Raw genomic sequence first — 19,785 nt, 5'->3', positions numbered from 1 at the left:
GCGTCATCTAAGATAGCACAAGGGATAAAAACTGCATTTATTATCATAATTGAGTGTTGAGCATTTGTATACTAACCTGCAGCTGTAGATGGGTGCCCAGAAAACAAGCACAGGGAAGAAACAGATCATGTGACTAATAAACTTACAAAAAAGGTTTTAATAAACTGGAACTCAACATAAAGACTAGACAAATCTACAAAGGAAAGGAACAGAGACGGCAAATGCTAGTCATGAACACCATGATAGTGAAACAGAGGCAACAACAATTGAGGTGGATCACAAACAGATGGAAAGAAAGGCAAAATGAAACATGACACACGAGGACAATAAACAGCAAAACTGAAAGAAAAGGAGAAGTGCTATCAGAAAAACAAAGATAATACTACATAATATAACATATTAATAATAGAAGACAGACAAAAAGTAGAGAACAAGTAACTAATTTAAATATGGACTAGAGAGAGAAAAACAACTTTAATGACACAAACATTCATAAGTAAACAGACAAAATAAAACTATTGGGTCCAGCAAATACCAGCACTTTGAAATTTCTTGAAAATGTGAAGTGCACTATTAATGAAAATGTATTGATATTCTTATTATAAACAAGTATCTTAGATGTTCCATAATAAAGAAAAATGTCCACAGCAATTTTGTTTTACTTTGTACTTATCACACAAGAATTTGTGTCTGAGACAAAATGTCTGCAAGCTTATAGAAAAACTTTAACCTCTGAAAATCTTAGCTCTTGATTGATATGCCTCTTTTACACACGGCCCTAGTTAAGCAGAATTAACCACTGTGGTAATGTAACCTAAATATGAAGTCCAGGCATGTGGACACCAGGTCCTAAGAGGTTAAAATAGCAAATCAAAATAGCAAAATTCCTTTAGGTAATCAAACTTGTCCTAAACATGTGTCTATTAGAAATCTGTTTGTCTTTGCCGTTTAGATAAAATATATATATTTTTTAAATGTGCAACATTGAACTGAAAGTGTATCTTTTCTAACATCCTTATAGCTCATTGTTTTTACACATTTCAATGTGTAAAAGACCTATAAAAGGTCACAAACTGTGTTTAATACTAATACATGTTTTTCCACTTTCTAAACATTTTATTCTGTGCTAAATAAAGTCAAAGTTGTGACAACCTACGTAAAAAACAACCTCACAGTACTCTAATCATAAATTTAATTCTAACATAATGATTTATTTTATGATTTTGAGATTTAATTCTTTATAATTGCAGCACACCATTCATTTGAAAAATATGCCCAACAGTCATTTACATACTAGGAAACCCGGTTCCATGACAAGACATTAGTAGCCTGAGGGAGTGAATCAAGTGTGAGGATGAGTCTCAGGGGCTCTCTTAAAAGAACACTGGGCTCTCTTAAAAGAACACTGATATGAACATCAGCATAGCTTCAAATTAAGACTAAGAACAAATGTGTCTGCTTTGGAAACTCCATAGCAACCTAATTTTGAGAAGTCAAATTCATTGTTTCTTATCTTTTGATTGTGAAATGAGGAGAGAATTGAAGTTGCAACTAAAGTTATATTCATGAAAATTACGTTTTATTTATCAAATAAGAATTTTATTCTACAACATAGCTTCTTTTTGAAGTGTAAACGCAGGAAAAGTGACCAAAACGCAGCTCTCTTCTGGATATTCTGCGTAAAAAAACAGCTCTTCAATGAAGTTTTTACACTTTCCAAGAAGTGGAAAGTCAAAGTGAATTTAATTTCAGTCGACGCACCACAACTCCTCAGTTGCCCTAGAATCCACCAGCAGCTCACTTCAACCAAGTCGTCGCCATTTTATTAAGCGCCTAATGGCCCTCCCCAATCGCCTGTTGTGCGCCGCAGTAAGCGCCTGTGCTTTATTCGCCGTTTCATCTCCTCCTCTGGCCACATGAAAATGGCCACGCAATTGCATTCCCGCACATCCACCAAACAGCCCCTGTGCGCCGTCAGCCTGTTCCCAAGTGCGCACGCACCCACACACACGCGGACGCGCACAGATAGCTGCAGCCTTTCAGCCGTCTCCGCGACAGCCTGCATGCACACGAGAGCCGCGACGAAACATTAGAACTGGCGGGAGCGACGCAACTTTCCACAAGAGAGGAGTGCAAAATGAGATCCAGAGAGGGTAACCAGTCCGCCACCTAGCTGCAGAGACGCGCCGACGGAGAGCCGTCGACGGATGATTGTGAAAACACCCGCGCCAATGTTGTTGCAGAGTGCTCTCCGATGGGACTGAAACTCGGTTTTCGGAGGTGTTTTAACCTCCGCCAGCCTCTTTTATGTAATCCGAGCAACATCTAATGCATCAAAGACGGCGGATTACGACTGGAGCGACGGCGGAGAGCAGCAACCACCTCCAGCCCGTATAACGCAGTTGGTTCTGGGACGCGCTCTCGGGTAAGTAGCCTACGTAGGCTTATTACAGAATGTCAGGGTTTGAATGTGAGCAGGCCTGTCACCAGAAGAGCTCCAAAACACATGGATTAAAACAAATGGGTGCATCCGCTTTTTGAGCTAATTATATCCCTTGTTGCTGAGTGTTTCTCCACGCGTGTTGATATGTCTTATTTCAATGTTGCTTACACCAGCAGGGGGACTGGCAAAGGACAGATAGAAGAGGGGTGGTGGGGTGTGGGGGGAGGCTGGCTGGAACTCTAATCCTCATCCGCAGGCGCATTTTGTGTTGTTGTTATTTTTGCGCAACGTCAACTCCGTCGCTGGTGTTCACTTTCCCCTGCTCCTTTAGATTATTCTAATTATTATTTGATAACGGAGACAGGAGTGACGACAACAAAAAACACGTGTTTGGTTAGAAAGTGCGACAGCATCAGGCGGGTGGTGCGTTCAGGAGGTGCGCAAAGTCATTTTGGTCAATCCTTGTTGACGTTTTCCGTTAACCAGTGAGAGGCTGCTCCAGAGAGGTGACCCCTTCACCCCCCACAAGCACACGCACACGTGTCCCTACTGTATCTACAGTACACATATCAGTCAATCTACACAGCTTACACCCGGGAACACGATGTTCGAGGCTCTCAGCTTTGGAAAGTCTCCCACAAAGGGTGACGTTTTGAGGCTCCTGCGCGCCAAGACAGGCACAGGGTCCTGATCTCCACTCCAGCTGTTGTCAGGCAGGTGGTGATGCTGTATTTGTAATGTTGCCACGGGATGGTCGTAATGACGGCTAGAAATATGGTTGGCCCCGCATCATCATCTTTTAATCGTCACCTCAGAGGAACCAGAGGGACCCAGCTCACTTGCAGTGTCAAGTCCACTCATCATCCTGTCAGTGGGAATAGCTCCACCTCTACCCCCCCCCCCCCCCCCTATCTGTGCTTTTGAGTTATGTGTGAGAAGTGTATCGCTTGGAGAGTATAAAATACTATTAGCATGCCTCTGACTGAGTGGCCACAGCCCTTTAAGTTTGAAAACCTGCCACTTTTCTTATGGAACTACAGAATATTGTTGTCTAGCCAGAAAAAAAACAAAAAAAAGTGGCAGCAACTGTTTGAGAACACAACTAGGGGTGTCACAATTAATCGATAAATTGATTTCATTTTCCTATGATCCATCCAGATCAATTAGTTTAAGAAAAATTGCTAAAGACCCACTCCAATCATCTTTTGATCTTTTTAAAAAGTATTCTCAATAGTCTTTTAAGTATGATTATGCAGTTTTTAGGCAAAAATAAACAAACAAAAAAACTAGGACTTGGTTTCTGCCGAGCGGCAGTAGTTTATCAGAAATGTGCCTCCTATTTGTGGGCGGTACTGAGCACGCCTGTACACATTTCCCATCATCCCTTTGTTTACACTCTCTTCCGCTAGCTTGCAGCCCCTCATACCCCCGACCTAACATAAGTGGTGCAACAAAAATGGTGAGCAATATTGGAGCTATCCAGCCGTACAGTTTTGATCCAGATGCCAGGTCAGATGAGGAAAACAAAGACGTGAACGGATCTATTTGTCTGCAAGTGGATGCATTGGAATGGAGCGGAGGAAGCTTGCTGATTGTAGTGTACATGTAACAACTAGAAACGGTTATTTTTCATCTGCTCTTGATTCACAACAATTTGAATAAAGAAATACTCAGAAACACAGTTTTAATCTTAATTTTCTCAATAAATGCCCTCCATCAACAGAATAATGCTACAAGAACATGTTAAAAACACTCAAAACTCAATTTTTATTGAAGTGGGTTTTTAACTGAATCGACTAACGTTATCATAAAATTTTTCAAAATAAAAATACAGTTATTTCAAAATAAAATAAATTGATTATAACCAATATTGGAAATACTATTTGGATTAAAGTATGGTAGGTTAATTTTACTATACTGTAGAACTGACAAAGTACCATCACAGCAGACAACACACATGTGATGGCAGCAAAAAGTGATCAAGTCATCATTCCAGTCCAATGTGTGGAAACACTTTGAATTCTGCAAAGACATGAGACCATACAGAGTGGTAGAATGTCCTAATAATGTTTTTTTGCATTATTTGGATGTGGACAAACAACAGTGGGCAGAACTGTAGGAAACTAAAATGTGAATGAATTTGCCATTGATTTTTGTTTATTTGTTTGTTTGTACACATATTTAATTCACAATTGATTATCTTGCAAGAAATACAAGGAATCTGGAAAACCTCTCCTGCACTGTTTAGTATCCAGGTATTTATCTCTGAGTATCACTGGTAGAATTTTTGGCTAAAGATGTCCTGGCTCCATTGAAGATCAGTGAATCAGATCATTCAAAAATGAACCAACATCCACTATGAATCGTATTTTCAACCACAAATTATGATATGAATCGAGTCGTTGTCAAAACGAAGCATTACGCCCCTACAACTGCCCTCTTGAATCCTTGGTTTGTTTTATTATAAGCATGTTTGGCCTTGAAGAGGCTTTCCAATAGTGTTACGTAAGGGCAGTTATTGGAACAGATGTTGATTTGTGGGATTCAAGGAAAGAGGTTTGGGTGTGGAGAGACTAAAAGAATGGAGAAAGCCCACTCAGGTCTGAAAAATGAAAACATTATCCATGTTGTGTGTGTGTGTGTGGAGGGGGGAGGTTGGTCCTGTAGGTTTAAGGGGCCGGTGAAGTGCGTCGGGAGACAGGTCAGCTATTTCATAAGAACCCAAAGAATGCTTGGCAGGCTGTGTTTTATTAGAAATGGGGAGAGTGCGTCGCCTCAAAGAGAAGAATGAAGAGAGTTTGACAGAAGAGGCTGTTCTCCTTGGAGGAAGCCTGGGCACCGTGTAAGAGGGAGGGAAAGTTTTTCTTTTAAATAAAGTTCGACCCGAGTCTGCTTTCGCCTCGCATTAAAAGTCCATTTACAATGGGGTCAATGAAAAGCTTACTTCAAGACTCAGAGGAAGCAATGGGAGGAGTAGGAGGAGGAATTTGCTCTCTTTTCCTAAAATAAGTTTTACCCTTTCCTACGGATTTTGGTTACCACTACTGAAAGGGGAGGAGGGGAGCGGCTCCACTGTGAGAATGGAGGGCTGTAGGTCGGAGTGCAGCATAAGAAGCGACTCTGAGAAGGAAATATGGTTTTGATTGCTGCCGATATAGTGAGTGAGTTGACTATTTTACTGTGTGGTCCGCAGGGAGGGGAAGAGAGTGGATGGGACTAATAGAGAAAGCACGAAAAAGCATGCGGCCAAACATGAAAAGGGGAGTTTCAAGGAGAAAGAAAGTACAGCAGGGAGAGGAAAGGGCGGGAGGAGAAGGGCTTGTGGGAGTAGCTGAGAACAGAAGGCGCTAAGACACTGTGGAGAGGAGGAGACTGGATCAAGTGTTTGAATTAGTCAGGAGCTGATTGATTGTTGTATTTATTTGAGAAGAGGCACGGTTAGATTAGCAGGATAAAGCCGTCGCTAGAAATAAGATTTTTTTCTGATCTGTCGTCACTCGCCGATAGTTGCAGAAATCTAGTTTGGGCTGTAACGGAGTCTTCCAGTTACTGCTGAAATTCTGGGAAACTGCTATGATAGGTCTCCTGGGCTTTCATTATGATGAGATCATCTCTGTGGACACAGACTTTAGCACCTCACTCCAGCTGCCTGCAGGACGGGGACTTTCCCTTCAATTCCTGTACGGCTGCGATTCAGCATCTGAGCTCACTGAAATGACTAATCACTTGCTTCTGTCTTTTCTTCCCCCTCTTTTCAGTTTTACATTTACTCAGCTGAAGCCTCAAGGAGCCGAGAACAGTCTTCTGCTGCTGGATGAAGGCGCTCAGCTTCACTAGGACACTTAAAGGATCTGTCATTGAATCTTTTTTGATCTTCGTCTGGTTTCTCGTCTTCGGTTTTCACCTCACTGCCGCATTCATTTAGAAGTGTTAGAGTGGGAACTGCAAAGCAGTCTACTTCTCCCTCTTGACTTCTCTGATGGACCAGAGAGTGAAGGGGGGAACCCCTCCAGCCACTGCCCCCACTTTGGACCCTGCTTCTGCACCTGAAGGCTCTAAGCAGGACCTCGTGGCCAAGAAAAACAGAACTGAAGGAGAGAATGGCAGTGCGGGGAAAAAGGAAGAGGAGAGACAAGGATCGGGAAGGAAGAAGGAAGGGGAAAAGGGGGATGTGCTGGAGCTGCTCATCGAAGGACGCTGTGGAAGCGCAGGGCAGCAGGAGCTTCAGGCGTCTGGCAGGGAGACCAGCTCAACGGACGGGAAAGTTCGAAACGGACTCCAAGCCAAGCGCACCAAAAAACCTCCCAAGATCCTGGAGAGCTATGTGTGCAAGCCCACCATCAGGACCTATCAGAGACAGAGCAGGGGGGGACTGCTGAGAGGGGATGCAGAGGGAGGAGCAGGTCAGCAGAGTAAAAGCAGCTGCACTACTGGCGATGCAAACAGAGACTTGGACGCAGTCCAGGCCACATCCAAAAAAACAGCATCTGCTGCTCCACCGCCTCCTACATCCTCATCATCGGCCTCACACCCACCCTCATCAACATTTAGTAAAGACTCCGTCTCAGCCTCAGTCCCTGCCGTAACCTGTCAAGGGTCCAGGACAGCCAAGCAGGTAAGGAAACCTCACCGCACACTCAGTTAAATGCGGCAGATCTGCTAATTAATTAATTAATTAAAAAAAAAATTGATTTGTATTTATATTTTCACAATTAACCACTGGGTTCCAAGATGCTTCGAAATGGCACAAAGGCACTCGACTGTGTGCTCGCTTTCAAAATGAGCTCACAACACTGAAACCTAAGCAGCACGTTAGAATTAACAGAACTATAAATAGGACAACAGCACGGCAACCACTTGGAGTTATTACAAACATCGGTCCATCATTTTTTTATGGTAATCGCCCAAAAGAAAGCTTATAGCTTTAGCTGCTGAAAACGCCACCCAAGCAGCAGCAGCAGCTCTGCAAAATTACAGAACGAGTACGAAATGTCAAGCTTTCTCATCTGTATTAGTGACAATTTATAGCCACTCTTTCTCACTCTCTGCCTGGCTCTCTGTATCTGTCCCTCTTCTATTTTTACATCCTTTTCTTTTCTCTACTGGCTCCCATTTATCTCTCACCCCCTCTCTTTTGCTGCCCTACTCCCTACTCTGTGCAACTCTCCTTTTGCATTTCTCCTTTCTGTGTCAGACCTGCTCCCGTTTTCATCGTCTCGCTTTCTCCTTCTCTCTATTATGCCCTCATTCCTAGAACTGATTGAGATAATTAAGTCTAACTTTTTTATAAGAACATCTAAGATGGTTCAGTTATTTTTTGTGTGCCATTTTTCATGATTTTTTTCAATGCACGACTGAATGATTGAGCTTTTTTTTATGTCCAGGTTCCCAACAAACTGGCTGATAAGACAGAAGAGAGTTCAAATGTCTCAATAAAGAAAGATTCACTCCCAAGTGTCAACGGCCAACCAGCCCCTGCAGGAGCCAAACCTTTTTCTCCTGCAACAGACCAGGCGGCCCCATCCACTCCGTCCACAGCTCGCATCCAGGCAGTTCCCGTACTGGAAACCAGGAACGATGGGAGTTGCTCAAAGAACCCTAATGGTTTGGTTCCTACAGCAAAACAGAAAAGAATGTTAATTGAGAAAAGCTCTGCAAACACCCTTAGCCCTCCCGCCTTGTCAAAAAACAAAGCAGGGAAACACGGCAGTTCCTCCACGGACTCTTCAACCAGTCCTTCAATCTCGCAAAAGGAGCTTTTTAGTGAGAGTAGAACAGGCTCTCCCAGCCACCAGCCCGTCATCTCCAAATTACAAACATCCTCCACTACGGAGATCTCGCCTGCTCAACCACAAGGTCAGAATCCCTCTGCTCAGCTTCCACTGAATGCAGGTAGGGAAAAAGAGAAGAAGGCAAAGAAAGATCGACAGAAAAGCAAAAAGCTGAAAAGAGATAGACTGGAGGCTGGCAGAGCAACAAGTGAGAGCAGAAAGGAGGATGTCAAAAAGAAGAAAAAAGATAAGAGAAGGGATGGAAAATCAAGACACGGTAAGGACATGGAGGAAAAAAGTAGAGGTGAGGAGTTGTGGGCGGAGGATCTACAGATGGTGAAAAGAAAGGCGGAAAAAATCAGAGAAAACCTGAGTCCAGTCAGACAAAGAACAGAAGAAAACAATGCAAAATGCAGTGACACAGCTGGTAATAGTAAATTAGAAAGAGGCTGCACAATGACGAATCCAGGTCGACAGGATGAGAGAGATGAGATGGACGACTGTTACAAGCCGGCTAAACAAGTTGAGCCTGCACCAGCAGGTGATGGCAGTAAATTGAAAGAACAAGACATTTTGAGGCATGCGGTTGTGTCCGCTGCCAACTTCACTTCTTCTGCTCCTCCCCCTCTGCCCATGCCCACTGTCCACGCTCCCATCTCTCCCCCTTTCTCCTCCCAAGGGCAGGATAGTCGTCCGCTCAAGAAACGCAAAGCGAGAAGGCCGAGTTGGACCAAGATGGTGCATCGAGCGCAGAGAGCGGAAAATCAGGAAGCCCTTTCTGATTCCCTCCATAATTCTTCAGTAACTTTCCCTCAGGTTACCAAGACTTCCCTTCCTTCCAAACCTTCTACTCAGCAGAGTGATGAGTCACATACAACCCCCTCTAGCTCCCTGTCCAGCAGCTCCTCCCCTCTGTCCTATGCCGTCACGAAGCTGACTTCAGATCTGAGCCTCTCTGCTTCCAGATTTACCCTAAACGCCATCCGAAAAAGGGGTCGCCCAAAATCCCACAGCTCTAGCGTTGATAAATCTCCCCCTCGACTTCTGCCGAACAACATCCTGACTGATGTGCCTCTCTTCGGGTGTGACGAAGTTCAAAAAGCCCCCGTGCTGGAGCCAAGTCCGGCACTGCAGCGTGCAGATCTGTCTAAATCCAGCCCCAAGAAGCGTGGCCGCCCCCCCAAACGATCTCTTTCCGAAGACCAGAGCGAAGACGCGCTGAATCACGCTGACGGGAGCAGCCACTTTCATCATCCTGAACTGGGGAGCCGGCAGCTGAAGATCAGGAAACTGATTAATGAGATGAAGAAAAGAAAAAAAAGGATATTTCACCAAGCAATGCTGGCTGGATATGTGGGAAAAGAGAGCAGGGCACACGAGGCAGCAGACGGGAAGACCTCCCTGAGAACGAGTAAATCGATTGAGGCTAGAACAGTGAATACTCTCTCAGCCTTGTCCTCCTCCTTTGGGAGCAGGGTGGGCCCTCAGATCAATGTGAGCAAAAGAGGAACCATATACATGGGAAAGAGGCGAGGACGAAAGCCCAAATCCCAAACAGTTGGTCTAAATTCTCGGTCCCAGAACGCCAGTCAGCCTTCTCTGTTTTCCAATCCCCCTGAGAGCTCATTCTTCTCCTCCAACCAGCTGCAGTCGGCTCCTTCTCACCCCTTTCCTTCCCCGTCTCTTACTCACTCCAGTGGAGCCCAAAGTCCGTACAGTGAAGGCAGCCTCACAGAACCAACATCCTCTTTCCTGTTTTCTCATCCTTTCTCTCTTCCATCTCCATCCTCCTCCTGCGCATCTTCCCGGCCTCCCTCCTCCTCGTCTCTGTCTCCCTTTGTGAAGAAGAGTTGTCCATGTCAGGGAAGGCATCACTTTCCCTTTCACCAGTCTTCATGTAAGCTCTCCAGCGCTACCCTGCCCTCACATCACACCCCTGCTTCACCCGGCCAGCTGAAAGAAGCCACCCCTTCACCCCGGAGCGAGTCACACAGCGATGAGACGCTCCCCAGTGACAGCGGCATCGGGACGGATAACAACAGCATTTCTGAGCGGGGGGAGATGACAGGAACTCGAGGAATGCTGAGGTTGGGTCAGGGTGCAGGGGTGATCCTAGGCAGTCAAAGGCTCTCCTCGTCGCTCATGGACCGCCCCTTTCAGATCTCAAACTCCTCCTCACACCTAAACAGACATGCAAACCCCATCAGTAGCTCAAAGGCAGCGGAGCAGCACAGAGACAGACACCGGCACAGGCGCAGGGATTACAACTGCCCCTCCTCCTGCACTTGCATGCACCCTTGCCCCTGCCCAGGTCACAACAAGTGCACTCACTCAAATTACTACCGTTGCCTTGGTCACAATGCACTGAAGAGACAGAAGAGTAAACACAAGAAGAAGCAGCTGCATATGCAGGATCCAGAGTTTCTGGCTGAATTAGACGATGTTATCGCTCAACTCAGCGAGGTCCATATTGGACGACGAAGCTGGGCGAGGACGAGTGCGGGGCAGGGTTTTGACGGTGCAGCAGGAAGACGCCATCATTCATCCACGCACTCCCCTCGCTCCAACATCTTCAGAATCAATCTTAACGGCTTCTACTCACCTCATCCTTCATCGTTTTCCGCTGTACCACCCTTCACTCCTCAGCCGTTCTTCCCCTGCCACTGTAGCAGGAAGCCAGACCGCAGGCAGTGTGGGTGTCCACCCAAGTTCCCGGAAACCGTGGAGAACATGGGATTTTACAGCCCCTATCCTACAGCAGCACCAGCACTCTACCACCACCTCCCCGGCACCTACCCCCTCCCACCTCCTCACCAGTACCAGCCCCATCATGCCCACTTCCTTCTTAACCCGGCCAGATTCCACAGGCGGAGGAGTAGGTTCTTGAAGGAGGGAGTTTTAGGAGGAGATGTGGAGGGAGATTTAGGGGAGAGAAGTTCAGGAGGTGGTGTAAGGTTCACGTCCAGCCTCTCTTACGGCTGTGGAAGGAGTGAACACAAACACAAACAGCATCACAGGCACTGCGAGCGAGATGTGGATGAAGAAGAGGAGTTACAGGAGGATGAGGAGGATGATCGAATGGGCAGAAGGAGGCGGAGTAATTCAAAGGCTCGATCAAGGCTCTCTTTGGGTCAAAGAGAGGCAGGCAGCAAAGGCGTAAGAGGGTCTGGGAGCATGCTGTCTTTGCAAACACCTTGGCTGCACCAGAATGGAAGTGATTCCTTCTCTTCAGCTGCCTTACCTTCATCCTCATCTGCAGCAGAGAGGTACAAACACACATCCCTCACCTCACTGGGGTTGGGCTCTTCCCACCTTTCTTCATTCGGAGGAGGCTGGGGCGGCTTGGGTCAGAGCTGGACCAAATTCCGGAGTCTGGCTACTCCAGGATTTGGAAACTCAACTTCGAGCTGGGCAGGTTTGGCTGAGAAAAGCGCCGACAGGCTGATTGTCTCAGACGAAGAGGATGAAGATGTAGACGATTTTAACGAGTCCGAGTTTTACGGGACATCCTCATCCCCAACACACACCAACTTGTTCACCTCTGCTGCCATGGCAACAGGGCTGAGGGGTGTGAGGAGCGGGTTCGGCAGTAGGAACCCAGGCGCTGACGAAAGGTCAGGCAGAAGAGACGAGCCAGCGTGGACAGAGAGAAGAGACGCAGGTGAGGGAATTGCTTAAAAAAAGAAGGTGCAATGATTCATTTTAATAATTCGATTCATATCATAACTTCCAGTTGAAGATATGATTCATAGTTGATTTTGGTTCCTTTTGAGCGATCCGATTTGATCCGATTCACTGACCTAAAACCGAGCCACCAGACATTTTATGCCAAAAATTTAACACAGTTCAGGTGAAGTTTTCCACATTCATTTTATTTCTTGCAAGATAATCAAGTGTAAATTAAATATGTGTACCAACAAACAATAAGAATTCATGTCAAATCCATTCGCATTGTTGTTTCCTAAAGTTCAGCCCAGTGTTGTTTGTCCACATCAAAATAATACAAACGAAACATTCTTAGAATATTCTACCACACTGTATGGTCACATGTCTGCAAAATTTAAAGTGTTTCCACACATTGGATTGTAATGACAGCTTGATAATTTAAAAGCCAACTGAAAGGCTTTTTTTGCTGCAAGAAACCACTTTTGTTGTCTGTCATTGCTTCATTGGCAAAAAATGTAAATATATATTGAATTCTGATCGTAATCAGGATAACTTAGGTGATAACGCTTCTGCAATGTGACAGTAATAACAAAATGATGACAGCTAGCGAAGATAATTCGTTTCTGGTGACACCGTGAGCACAGATTTGCACAACGCAAAGCTGAAACTTTGTCAGCTGAATAAAGTGACAGCACAGCTCTTCCTCAGGAGTTTGTTGAACCACACATCAAAGGTGGGAGAGGGTATGAAAAGAAATCAGACTCCGATCTTTTTATAGCCACTTTTCACCCTCACTCCTGAGCGGGAACAGCGCCCGACACACAGAGAAACGCACACAGGGGTTCGGCAGCCACTCCTGGAAGCGTTTTCAAAAAAAGTTTTATAGCTGGAAGGAAACATCTTGAAGTGAATCTGCCAAAAAATCTTTGTGGTTTGCAGAGCCACATGCTGTTACAGCCCGAGGCTGCCCAGAGAACACAGCCATTAGTTAACCACCAGATTGGCTATTCAAAGCTCAGCCTATTCCTCATTCCTGGTCAGCCAGGCTTATTTGACTTGGAAAATTTCAAAAAGGAACGTCAGTCTTGTCGGGGGTTGTGGAAAATTGAGCAAAAAAAAAAAAAAAGACCTCAGAGGAGATTGATGGAGGAAAAGTGCAGAGACCAGAAGGTGGTTGGGAGGAAAAATATTGTTTTTGAACTAGGTAGAATTCAATTCATCGTCTTGTCAAGAATGTTTTGAAGGAAGAGCCAGCTTCTCCTTCTTTGTTCTGCACGGTTGTTTTGTCCTTCATGTTTGATGACTGTGCAAAAAAACTGTAAGAGTGCACATTTGTGCATGCCCACAAAAATTGCATGCATGCTTTCTTGTGGTCTATTGCAATGTTAGCCTGAGCATATAGTGCTACTGTTAAATCAATCTTTAATGCAATCCCCAGAAGTGACCTGGGCAGAGGAAACGCAGTGGCTCACCAAATCTGAGCACATCCGCATGACTCAGCCTAGATTGGCCTCATCTCACACCTCCTGCTGTTTCAATCACTGATCCACATCTGTCTCATTTCCTCTCAACCCCCCCTTTTCTAACTCTACCCCTCCCTCGTGCTTTCTGTTTCAATAACTGCAGGTTTACAAGGTGACTCGAGAAGCCGGGTGCAGCAGAAAAGTGTGCCAACTCCAGACTGCGCAGCAGGGAAAAACAAAAGACGGCCAGGGCGGCCCAGGAAGCACCCGCTGCCCTCGGCCACCTCCTCCCCCACCCACTCCTCTGCAACTCCATCCATGTCACCATCTGACCACTTGCCAGCTTTCATCCACAACAGAGATGAGAGGGAAGTGGGAGGGAAGAATGCAGAAACTGTGTCAGAGAGAGGTGGAGGACACACAAAACAGCAGGTGACCGAACAGCTGGAGATGCTCGAAAGGGGGAAGAAAGGGCGCAAGAGAAAACATGGTGACTCTCCCTGTCATCAGAGGTAAACAGCAGAGCTGGTTGACTTGAATAATCAACACAACCACTCACTACTGTTTTATTAACCCACTGTTTTCAGCACTGTGTGCTAAACCAGTGCCATCTCTCTCTGTCTTTCTCTTTTCCCTCTCTATCACTCTTCCTCTCTCTTTGTTCCCTCTAGTGTTGACTCGGATAAACCCGAGTGTGACACCCTCCCTGACTGTCTTCTCCAACCAGATGTCAACCAGGCTCCGTTCCAACCAGAAAGCCCCCAAAGACAGGATACAACTGACGGTCCTCCCAGGAAGACCTTTCTGAGGGCGGGGCTTTACTCTGACGATTACAAAACTACAGAGTGAGTTGACCAGAGCCACAAACAGCATCTTCTAAAGAAAAACTGTAGTTTTGTTCATTTAAAACCAGGGGCCTGCGGCTCCGGAGCCACATGTGGCTCTTCTACCCCTTCATAGTGGCTCTGTGGCTGAAGAAAGAAAAAATAATAGTAATTTGTGTTTAGTTAGAGCCACATTTTTTTAAAGGGTGGCTTTTTTACTGTCAAAGGTTGCAGAACTCTGACCTTAAACGGAAAACTTCGGGACATTTGGAAGCGTTCGGCTGAAATATGACACACGTCTTTGTGCATCTAAACTGACGCACAAAGCACCGTTTGGATGCACAAAATTAGGGCCAAAAATTAGCATTCAGTGTATTTTAAAAAATATGTACATAAATACCAAACAACAACCTAAATACATTAGGGTTAATAAACATTCGTTCTTGAACCTTAGGCCTATAACACCACTGCAAATATGTTATGTTGCTAGTATCTCTTAGAACACTTCTAAGAGAATTTAGCATTCATAAAAAAAGGTTTAAAAAAATTTGGGTTCATAAAAAAAATGTTATAATGTGAAAAAAATACATTTTTTTAAGTTTTTTTTCTTTTTATTTGGGGTTAATCTTTTAGTCCCTCCTCTCAAGCTCTGAAGCTCTGCAGTGACAGTCTGGAGTACACACCAGGGGAGCATGAGTACACCCTTTTGCCGGCTCCCATTCATGTCGGTGAGTACTGAGGAATGTCTTACCTCGCTAATGTTTCCTTGTTGTAACCCTTCAATCACACTACCTCCTGCAGGAAAGTACCTGAGACTGAAGAGGATCCACTTCCAGTTGCCCTATGATGTGATGTGGCTGTGGGAACACAACCAGGTACTCCTGTTATACAGCAATACTGATATAGGGGGCAGGGACGCACAGTGGTTATTACTCTGAGATCTCAGCGAGAAGGCTCTGGTTTGAATCCCGGCAGGGTTCTTTCTGTGTGGAGTTTGCATGTTTAACCCGAGCATGCCTGGGTTTTCTTTGGGCACTCTGGCCTCCTCCTACAGTCCAAAAACATGATTCATAGGTTAATTGGTATCTCTAAATGGCCCCTAGGTGTACATCAATTTTCAATTTTGTGTATTTATGGGAGTGTGTGGCCCTGCAACAGACAGGCAGCAGCCCCGTGACTCCTTAAGGGATCTAAAGATGGATGAGATATGCGAGGCATTAAGAAGAAGAATTTTTCATGTATCTAGGAATAATTTTCATGTTATTTGGTTACAGCTTTACCGGCAACCTGCTGTTCCTCTAAAGAGAAAGCGTCGTTATTGTGAGTACTAACTTTTTTATATAACACATTTGATTTTTAAATAAAAACTTAATAAACTGTGTTTTTGTTTGATCAGGCCGCATGAAAGAGCGAACGTCATCCTCCCAACAGAGAGAGGCAAGTGTCTTGAAGCAGATTTTTTTTTTTATTGTTTACCTTTGACAGTTTGCTGAAAACATTTGATATTCTTTCTCAAGCAGGTAGAGAACTCCAGGGACTTAACCAGCTTGTTTCCTCACCTGGACATGGAGCCACTGACCAGCGGTGAGAGGTACGGAATGAGCAGAGGGACTCGCACGTCATGTCCAAACACATTGTTGCTGTTGAGCTCATGACAATGTTTCCTTTCTGTGTGCCAGGAGCTTTGTCATAAAACATCACGTATTCCTCGTGAGGAACTGGGAGCTTGTCAGGGACCGACAGATCCGAATGAGGATAGAAAGGGAGCGAGAACGAGACGATGAAGAAGAAGAGGAGGGTGACTCACAACATCTGTCTTGGGATGGAGCCAGTGGGGACGACAGCCACATCAAGTCAGGTCCATGAAGCAAGTGTGTGTGTTAGTTTTTGTTTCTGTAGGTGTTTGCGTATGCATATGTGGCTAAGCCACTTATATTTTCATTTTTTTCATCCTACATTTGTGTGAACTTTTTGTGTGCGTGTGTGTGTCCTGTTTTGTGTCCTTTACTTTATTGTGTGCCCTCATGCCTGGCTTGTCTTTCCATATCAAAGTCAGCAGCACAAACTAAGTGGTTTTCCAACCACAGAATGCAGCCTGCAGAAATGTTTCCCCAATTCTGTCATCCTCTGCTGGTGTCCAAAAACCCAGCAGGCATCAAGTTTCCCCATTAGCAGCGAAACCACACATTTTCCATCGGAGACACTCTGACAGATTGCGCATACAAATGAAGAAGAAGAAAAAAGATCATAATTGGATGTATCTGTGAAAGGCGCGATGTTCCTCATCCTACATTTGCTAACATAAACACTGTTTGACCCGCAGATCAGTCAGTGGGGGTGGAGGTGACAGTTATCAGCAGTGACCCCAACCGCCAAAGACAGAGCACCTCCAGCTCAATCACTGCCAGCTGCTGCGTGAGTCAAATACAACCCACACAAGGAAGCAGCATTTTTGTTTCCTTTTTTTTTTTCTTTTTAAATCTGCTTTTCTGATTAGTTTTTATATACTTGTTCATCCCAGCCCACCAAAACCCAGAGCAGACAAGAAGAGGAGGGAGAGGAAATACAAGGAGGCAAAGGAGAGGCCTACAGCAGAGAACGGAGGAGGAGACGGCTGAATGATTTACTTTTGACCCTGCAGCATTTATGAGCTAACAGAGAGGGGTAAGTGGAACATTAGCTGTTACACAGGGAAATTCAGGAGATTTTTTTTTTAGAAATATGTCTTTGTGTAGGTGGAACCACTCCGAGAAAGGGACCAGGCCCATCTCTTGATGGTTGGACAAGAACTGATCTCACTCCACCGTTAGTAAAAGTAGTAGTACCCCAGAGAACCAATGCAAGGAGCCAACGGAGTACAAATTGCAGCAGCTGAGAATGCAAGAAAGAAATCTTGCATGTCGATAAATGAATGAGTTAAACCCTGAGCTCTGAAGGGCATCACACCAAGGATGAAACCATGGCAACGCATCTTCTGTCCAAGCAGCACGAGATGAGACACACAGAGCGACTGTCCCGGATGAGAGAAAACAGACCAGCTGAAATGAATTTGCACTAGTGCTGAATGAACAAGCACACTAAAGACTATACATGTATGCGGAGTGGACACACTATAAACACACATACACATTGAATGCTCTTACTTTGGCACCTTAAGCAGATTGGGAAAATACATATTGGACAGGAGGGGAAAGTTGTATGTGTCTGGTACTCAGCATTTTGGCTCCGAAGTTTCCAAGAGATGAGGAGCTCCCAAACTGCCGGCAAGGAAATGTGGCCGGGGCCCTAAATAGGTCAAAACTGAACCATCATTTACAAGCTAAGCTTTCAAAGTCACAGTGCACCTTTGGGAAAACAGCACGAGGAAATGTGAGCCAGTTTAAATCTGTTGGGACGGTGAAGGATTGCTTCACTTTAACTAGACAGTGTCTGACATGTACCAGCAAATAGGCAGGGGGTGGGGCGGGCTTAGCAATAGGAATTTTGGCATTGCTGCAAGAGAATTTCTGATGTTTTAAGAAAAAGGTTATTTTTTTGAAAAGCAAAAACAAAACAAACAAAAAAAAGTGACAGCTTTTGAGATGAACTGAATATATTTGTGATAGGAATGTTTGTTGTTAACTCTTTTCAGTATTTGCTTCCAAGGCACGGGAGGTGTTAAATAAAAAAAAAGTGGTTTTGTTTACTTCAGTATGCCTTTGAGAATGTCCACTCTTTGCTCCAGAGCATTGACAATCAGATTGTCGTCGGAGAGGGAAAGCAGAGAGGAAAGGGAATGAAAAACTAGAACGGATGCACCCCAATTGCTCTTCAGAAGTGCCATGATGTCTTTGTGTGCGTACCTAACTCATGCAGTCTTTAAAAGCAATATCTCCTCTGATAAGGACTATATACAAACTTATATCTTCTTTTTATTTGTTTGCTTACTTTTTTGTAAAGATTGGAGGTGTTTTTCTGTAAAAATGCCTAACAGGTTATTGTCGTTTTAGGAGCATCAAGCAAATCCGTTCAGTGGAAGTAAGCCTTCAGTTTGTCGGGAATGTACAGTACTTACACAAACCGTTTTTTCCTTCCGTTGGGAGTAGCTTGTAAAATTACTAATGTACAAGATAATACTATATGGCTCAAACATTAAAGCTAATAATCAAGTCTCGCATTTTACTGACACGTTTTTAACAAGCTGACCAATATATCAGATTTTTCCTAACATAGACAATGATTGTATTTGATTTCTTTCTTTTGTAAAGTGACATATTTATCGCTCTTTCTTTTTCTTAGCTAAAAATACTATGGTTTCAGTCAAACAATGAATTCGTTTTTTTCAAGTGTTACGTTTCTGCTGTCTGTCAGTAGTGTGGCTTCTACTACAAAGCCAAGAAAGTGCAATTTCTTTGACTGTTTACATATTGTATATGTTTTTCCTCTTTCCTTTTAATTTTGTTTTTAAACTAAAAGCACTACGTTATTGCCAGTGGAGGATTAACTTTACAGAAAAGGTACACATAAAAGAGTTATTTATCTAGTTTGCATGACATGTAACCTTTTTTCTTGTTGCCTCTGATGTTGTGCATTTGAGAAAACATCCCAAAAACAACAAAAAAAAAAGTGTAAGGTCATCATCGCCATAGAATGTCAGCTCAAACATTTTGCTTATATATCCATAACAATAAAAGCATTTTATGTCTACTAGTACGGTACCCTGCAAATTCTTCACATATGAGAAGCATAACAAGCTCCTCCTAATGGAACTTTGCTGTGATATTAATCTGCTTGAGCCCACAGTGCTATCTAGTGGTGTTAGATTGTACACGTCAGACTGTGTTGTCCTTCATAATGACCCAGGATGAAGGACGGTGCCATCAAAAGAGGACAATTACAAGAAAGGGGGAGGGCTGCGCCTCACTCTGCCCTACAGAATATCATCCAGGGATACATTTGGCAGGAGAGGAGGAGCTAAAGGGTTTCTGTCAATGGTGTTATTTACTTTCTACTCGTTTCTGGTGATGTATTGCCTTTTAAGCACAAACAAGATTTAGGGAATTATAAGAGGAGAAAAGAAATCTTAAGGGTGATGCCATGTTTCAAAATAACTGGACAGCAAAATCCCAATGACAAGAAACAATCTTTTTAGTTTAACCCCTTGATGCCTTATTTTCTGCTATGAAAAAATAATTCACTCATGCTTTCAAGTAGATTTTGGAGCCGAAATGGTTTGATGCATATTTGTGTCGATAGGTGTCGATGGGTGAAGGTGAACTTTGGAAAAAAAGGTCTTTCTAAATCTATTTTGTAAAAATGGACATTTATTTGAATTTTAGGATTTCATTATTTGGTTTGATGAATCAAAAAAACACAGAAGGAATGAGGAGAACAAATGCCAACTGTTCTGTTCATGTTCTTAGGCAGCACAGAATTACAAACATTCAAAATAAAATAAAAAAACAGTTTCATTTCTGGCACACAAGACTTACTGCTGGAGAGCATTTCTAAACACGGTCACGCTGTTGCCTTCTCCATTTTCAAGTTCATTTAGATAATTTAAAATGTCCTGAGATTAAATTAGCCATTGGAAATTATCTGGACTTTCTGACTTCCTTTTAGTCCTTAGGTCAAAAGGC

The 19,785-nt window shown here is 44.1% G+C and overlaps 1 protein-coding gene across 6 annotated transcripts; it reads left to right on the top strand.

Annotated features, from left to right (window-relative positions):
* The first annotated feature begins 1,883 nt into the window (after window positions 1-1,883).
* ash1l (ASH1 like histone lysine methyltransferase) lies at window positions 1,884-18,856 on the top strand. 6 transcript variants are annotated; one of them, XM_023964387.1, is made up of 14 exons: window positions 1,898-2,425; window positions 6,202-7,058; window positions 7,828-11,875; window positions 13,507-13,855; window positions 14,015-14,188; window positions 14,801-14,895; window positions 14,969-15,042; window positions 15,442-15,487; window positions 15,564-15,604; window positions 15,685-15,758; window positions 15,847-16,025; window positions 16,491-16,582; window positions 16,689-16,831; window positions 16,903-18,856. In XM_023964387.1, exons 2-13 carry the CDS (start codon window positions 6,423-6,425, stop codon window positions 16,815-16,817), a joined length of 5,937 nt encoding a protein of 1,978 aa, XP_023820155.1. In that variant the 5' UTR covers window positions 1,898-2,425; window positions 6,202-6,422; the 3' UTR covers window positions 16,818-16,831; window positions 16,903-18,856. The 6 variants fall into 6 exon arrangements, 4 of the variants coding, with proteins under 4 accessions (XP_023820158.1, XP_023820157.1, XP_023820155.1 ...); XM_023964388.1 differs by having other exon boundaries at window positions 1,899-2,425; window positions 15,688-15,758; XR_002874976.1 differs by lacking the exon at window positions 16,903-18,856 and having other exon boundaries at window positions 1,895-2,425; window positions 15,847-16,038; window positions 16,689-16,713.
* Window positions 18,857-19,785: the final 929 nt, after the last annotated feature.

This window comes from Oryzias latipes, chromosome 16, assembly GCF_002234675.1.
Source record: "Oryzias latipes chromosome 16, ASM223467v1".
In the NCBI taxonomy this organism is placed as follows: domain Eukaryota; kingdom Metazoa; phylum Chordata; class Actinopteri; order Beloniformes; family Adrianichthyidae; genus Oryzias; species Oryzias latipes.
Note: the sequence above shows the minus strand (reverse complement) of the source record. Positions and strands in the feature narration are given on the sequence as shown.

What these genes read in the sequence shown, in the direction of transcription:
- ash1l (XM_023964387.1), top strand. Translation starts at nt 6,423, where the DNA reads ATGGACCAGAGAGTGAAGGGGGGAACCCCTCCAGCCACTGCCCCCACT. An exon ending in AAAGAGAAAGCGTCGTTATT is followed by an intron (nt 15,488 to 15,563) that starts GTGAGTACTAAC and finishes TTGTTTGATCAG; the next exon opens with GCCGCATGAAAGAGCGAACG. An exon ending in CCACTGACCAGCGGTGAGAG is followed by an intron (nt 15,759 to 15,846) that starts GTACGGAATGAG and finishes TCTGTGTGCCAG; the next exon opens with GAGCTTTGTCATAAAACATC.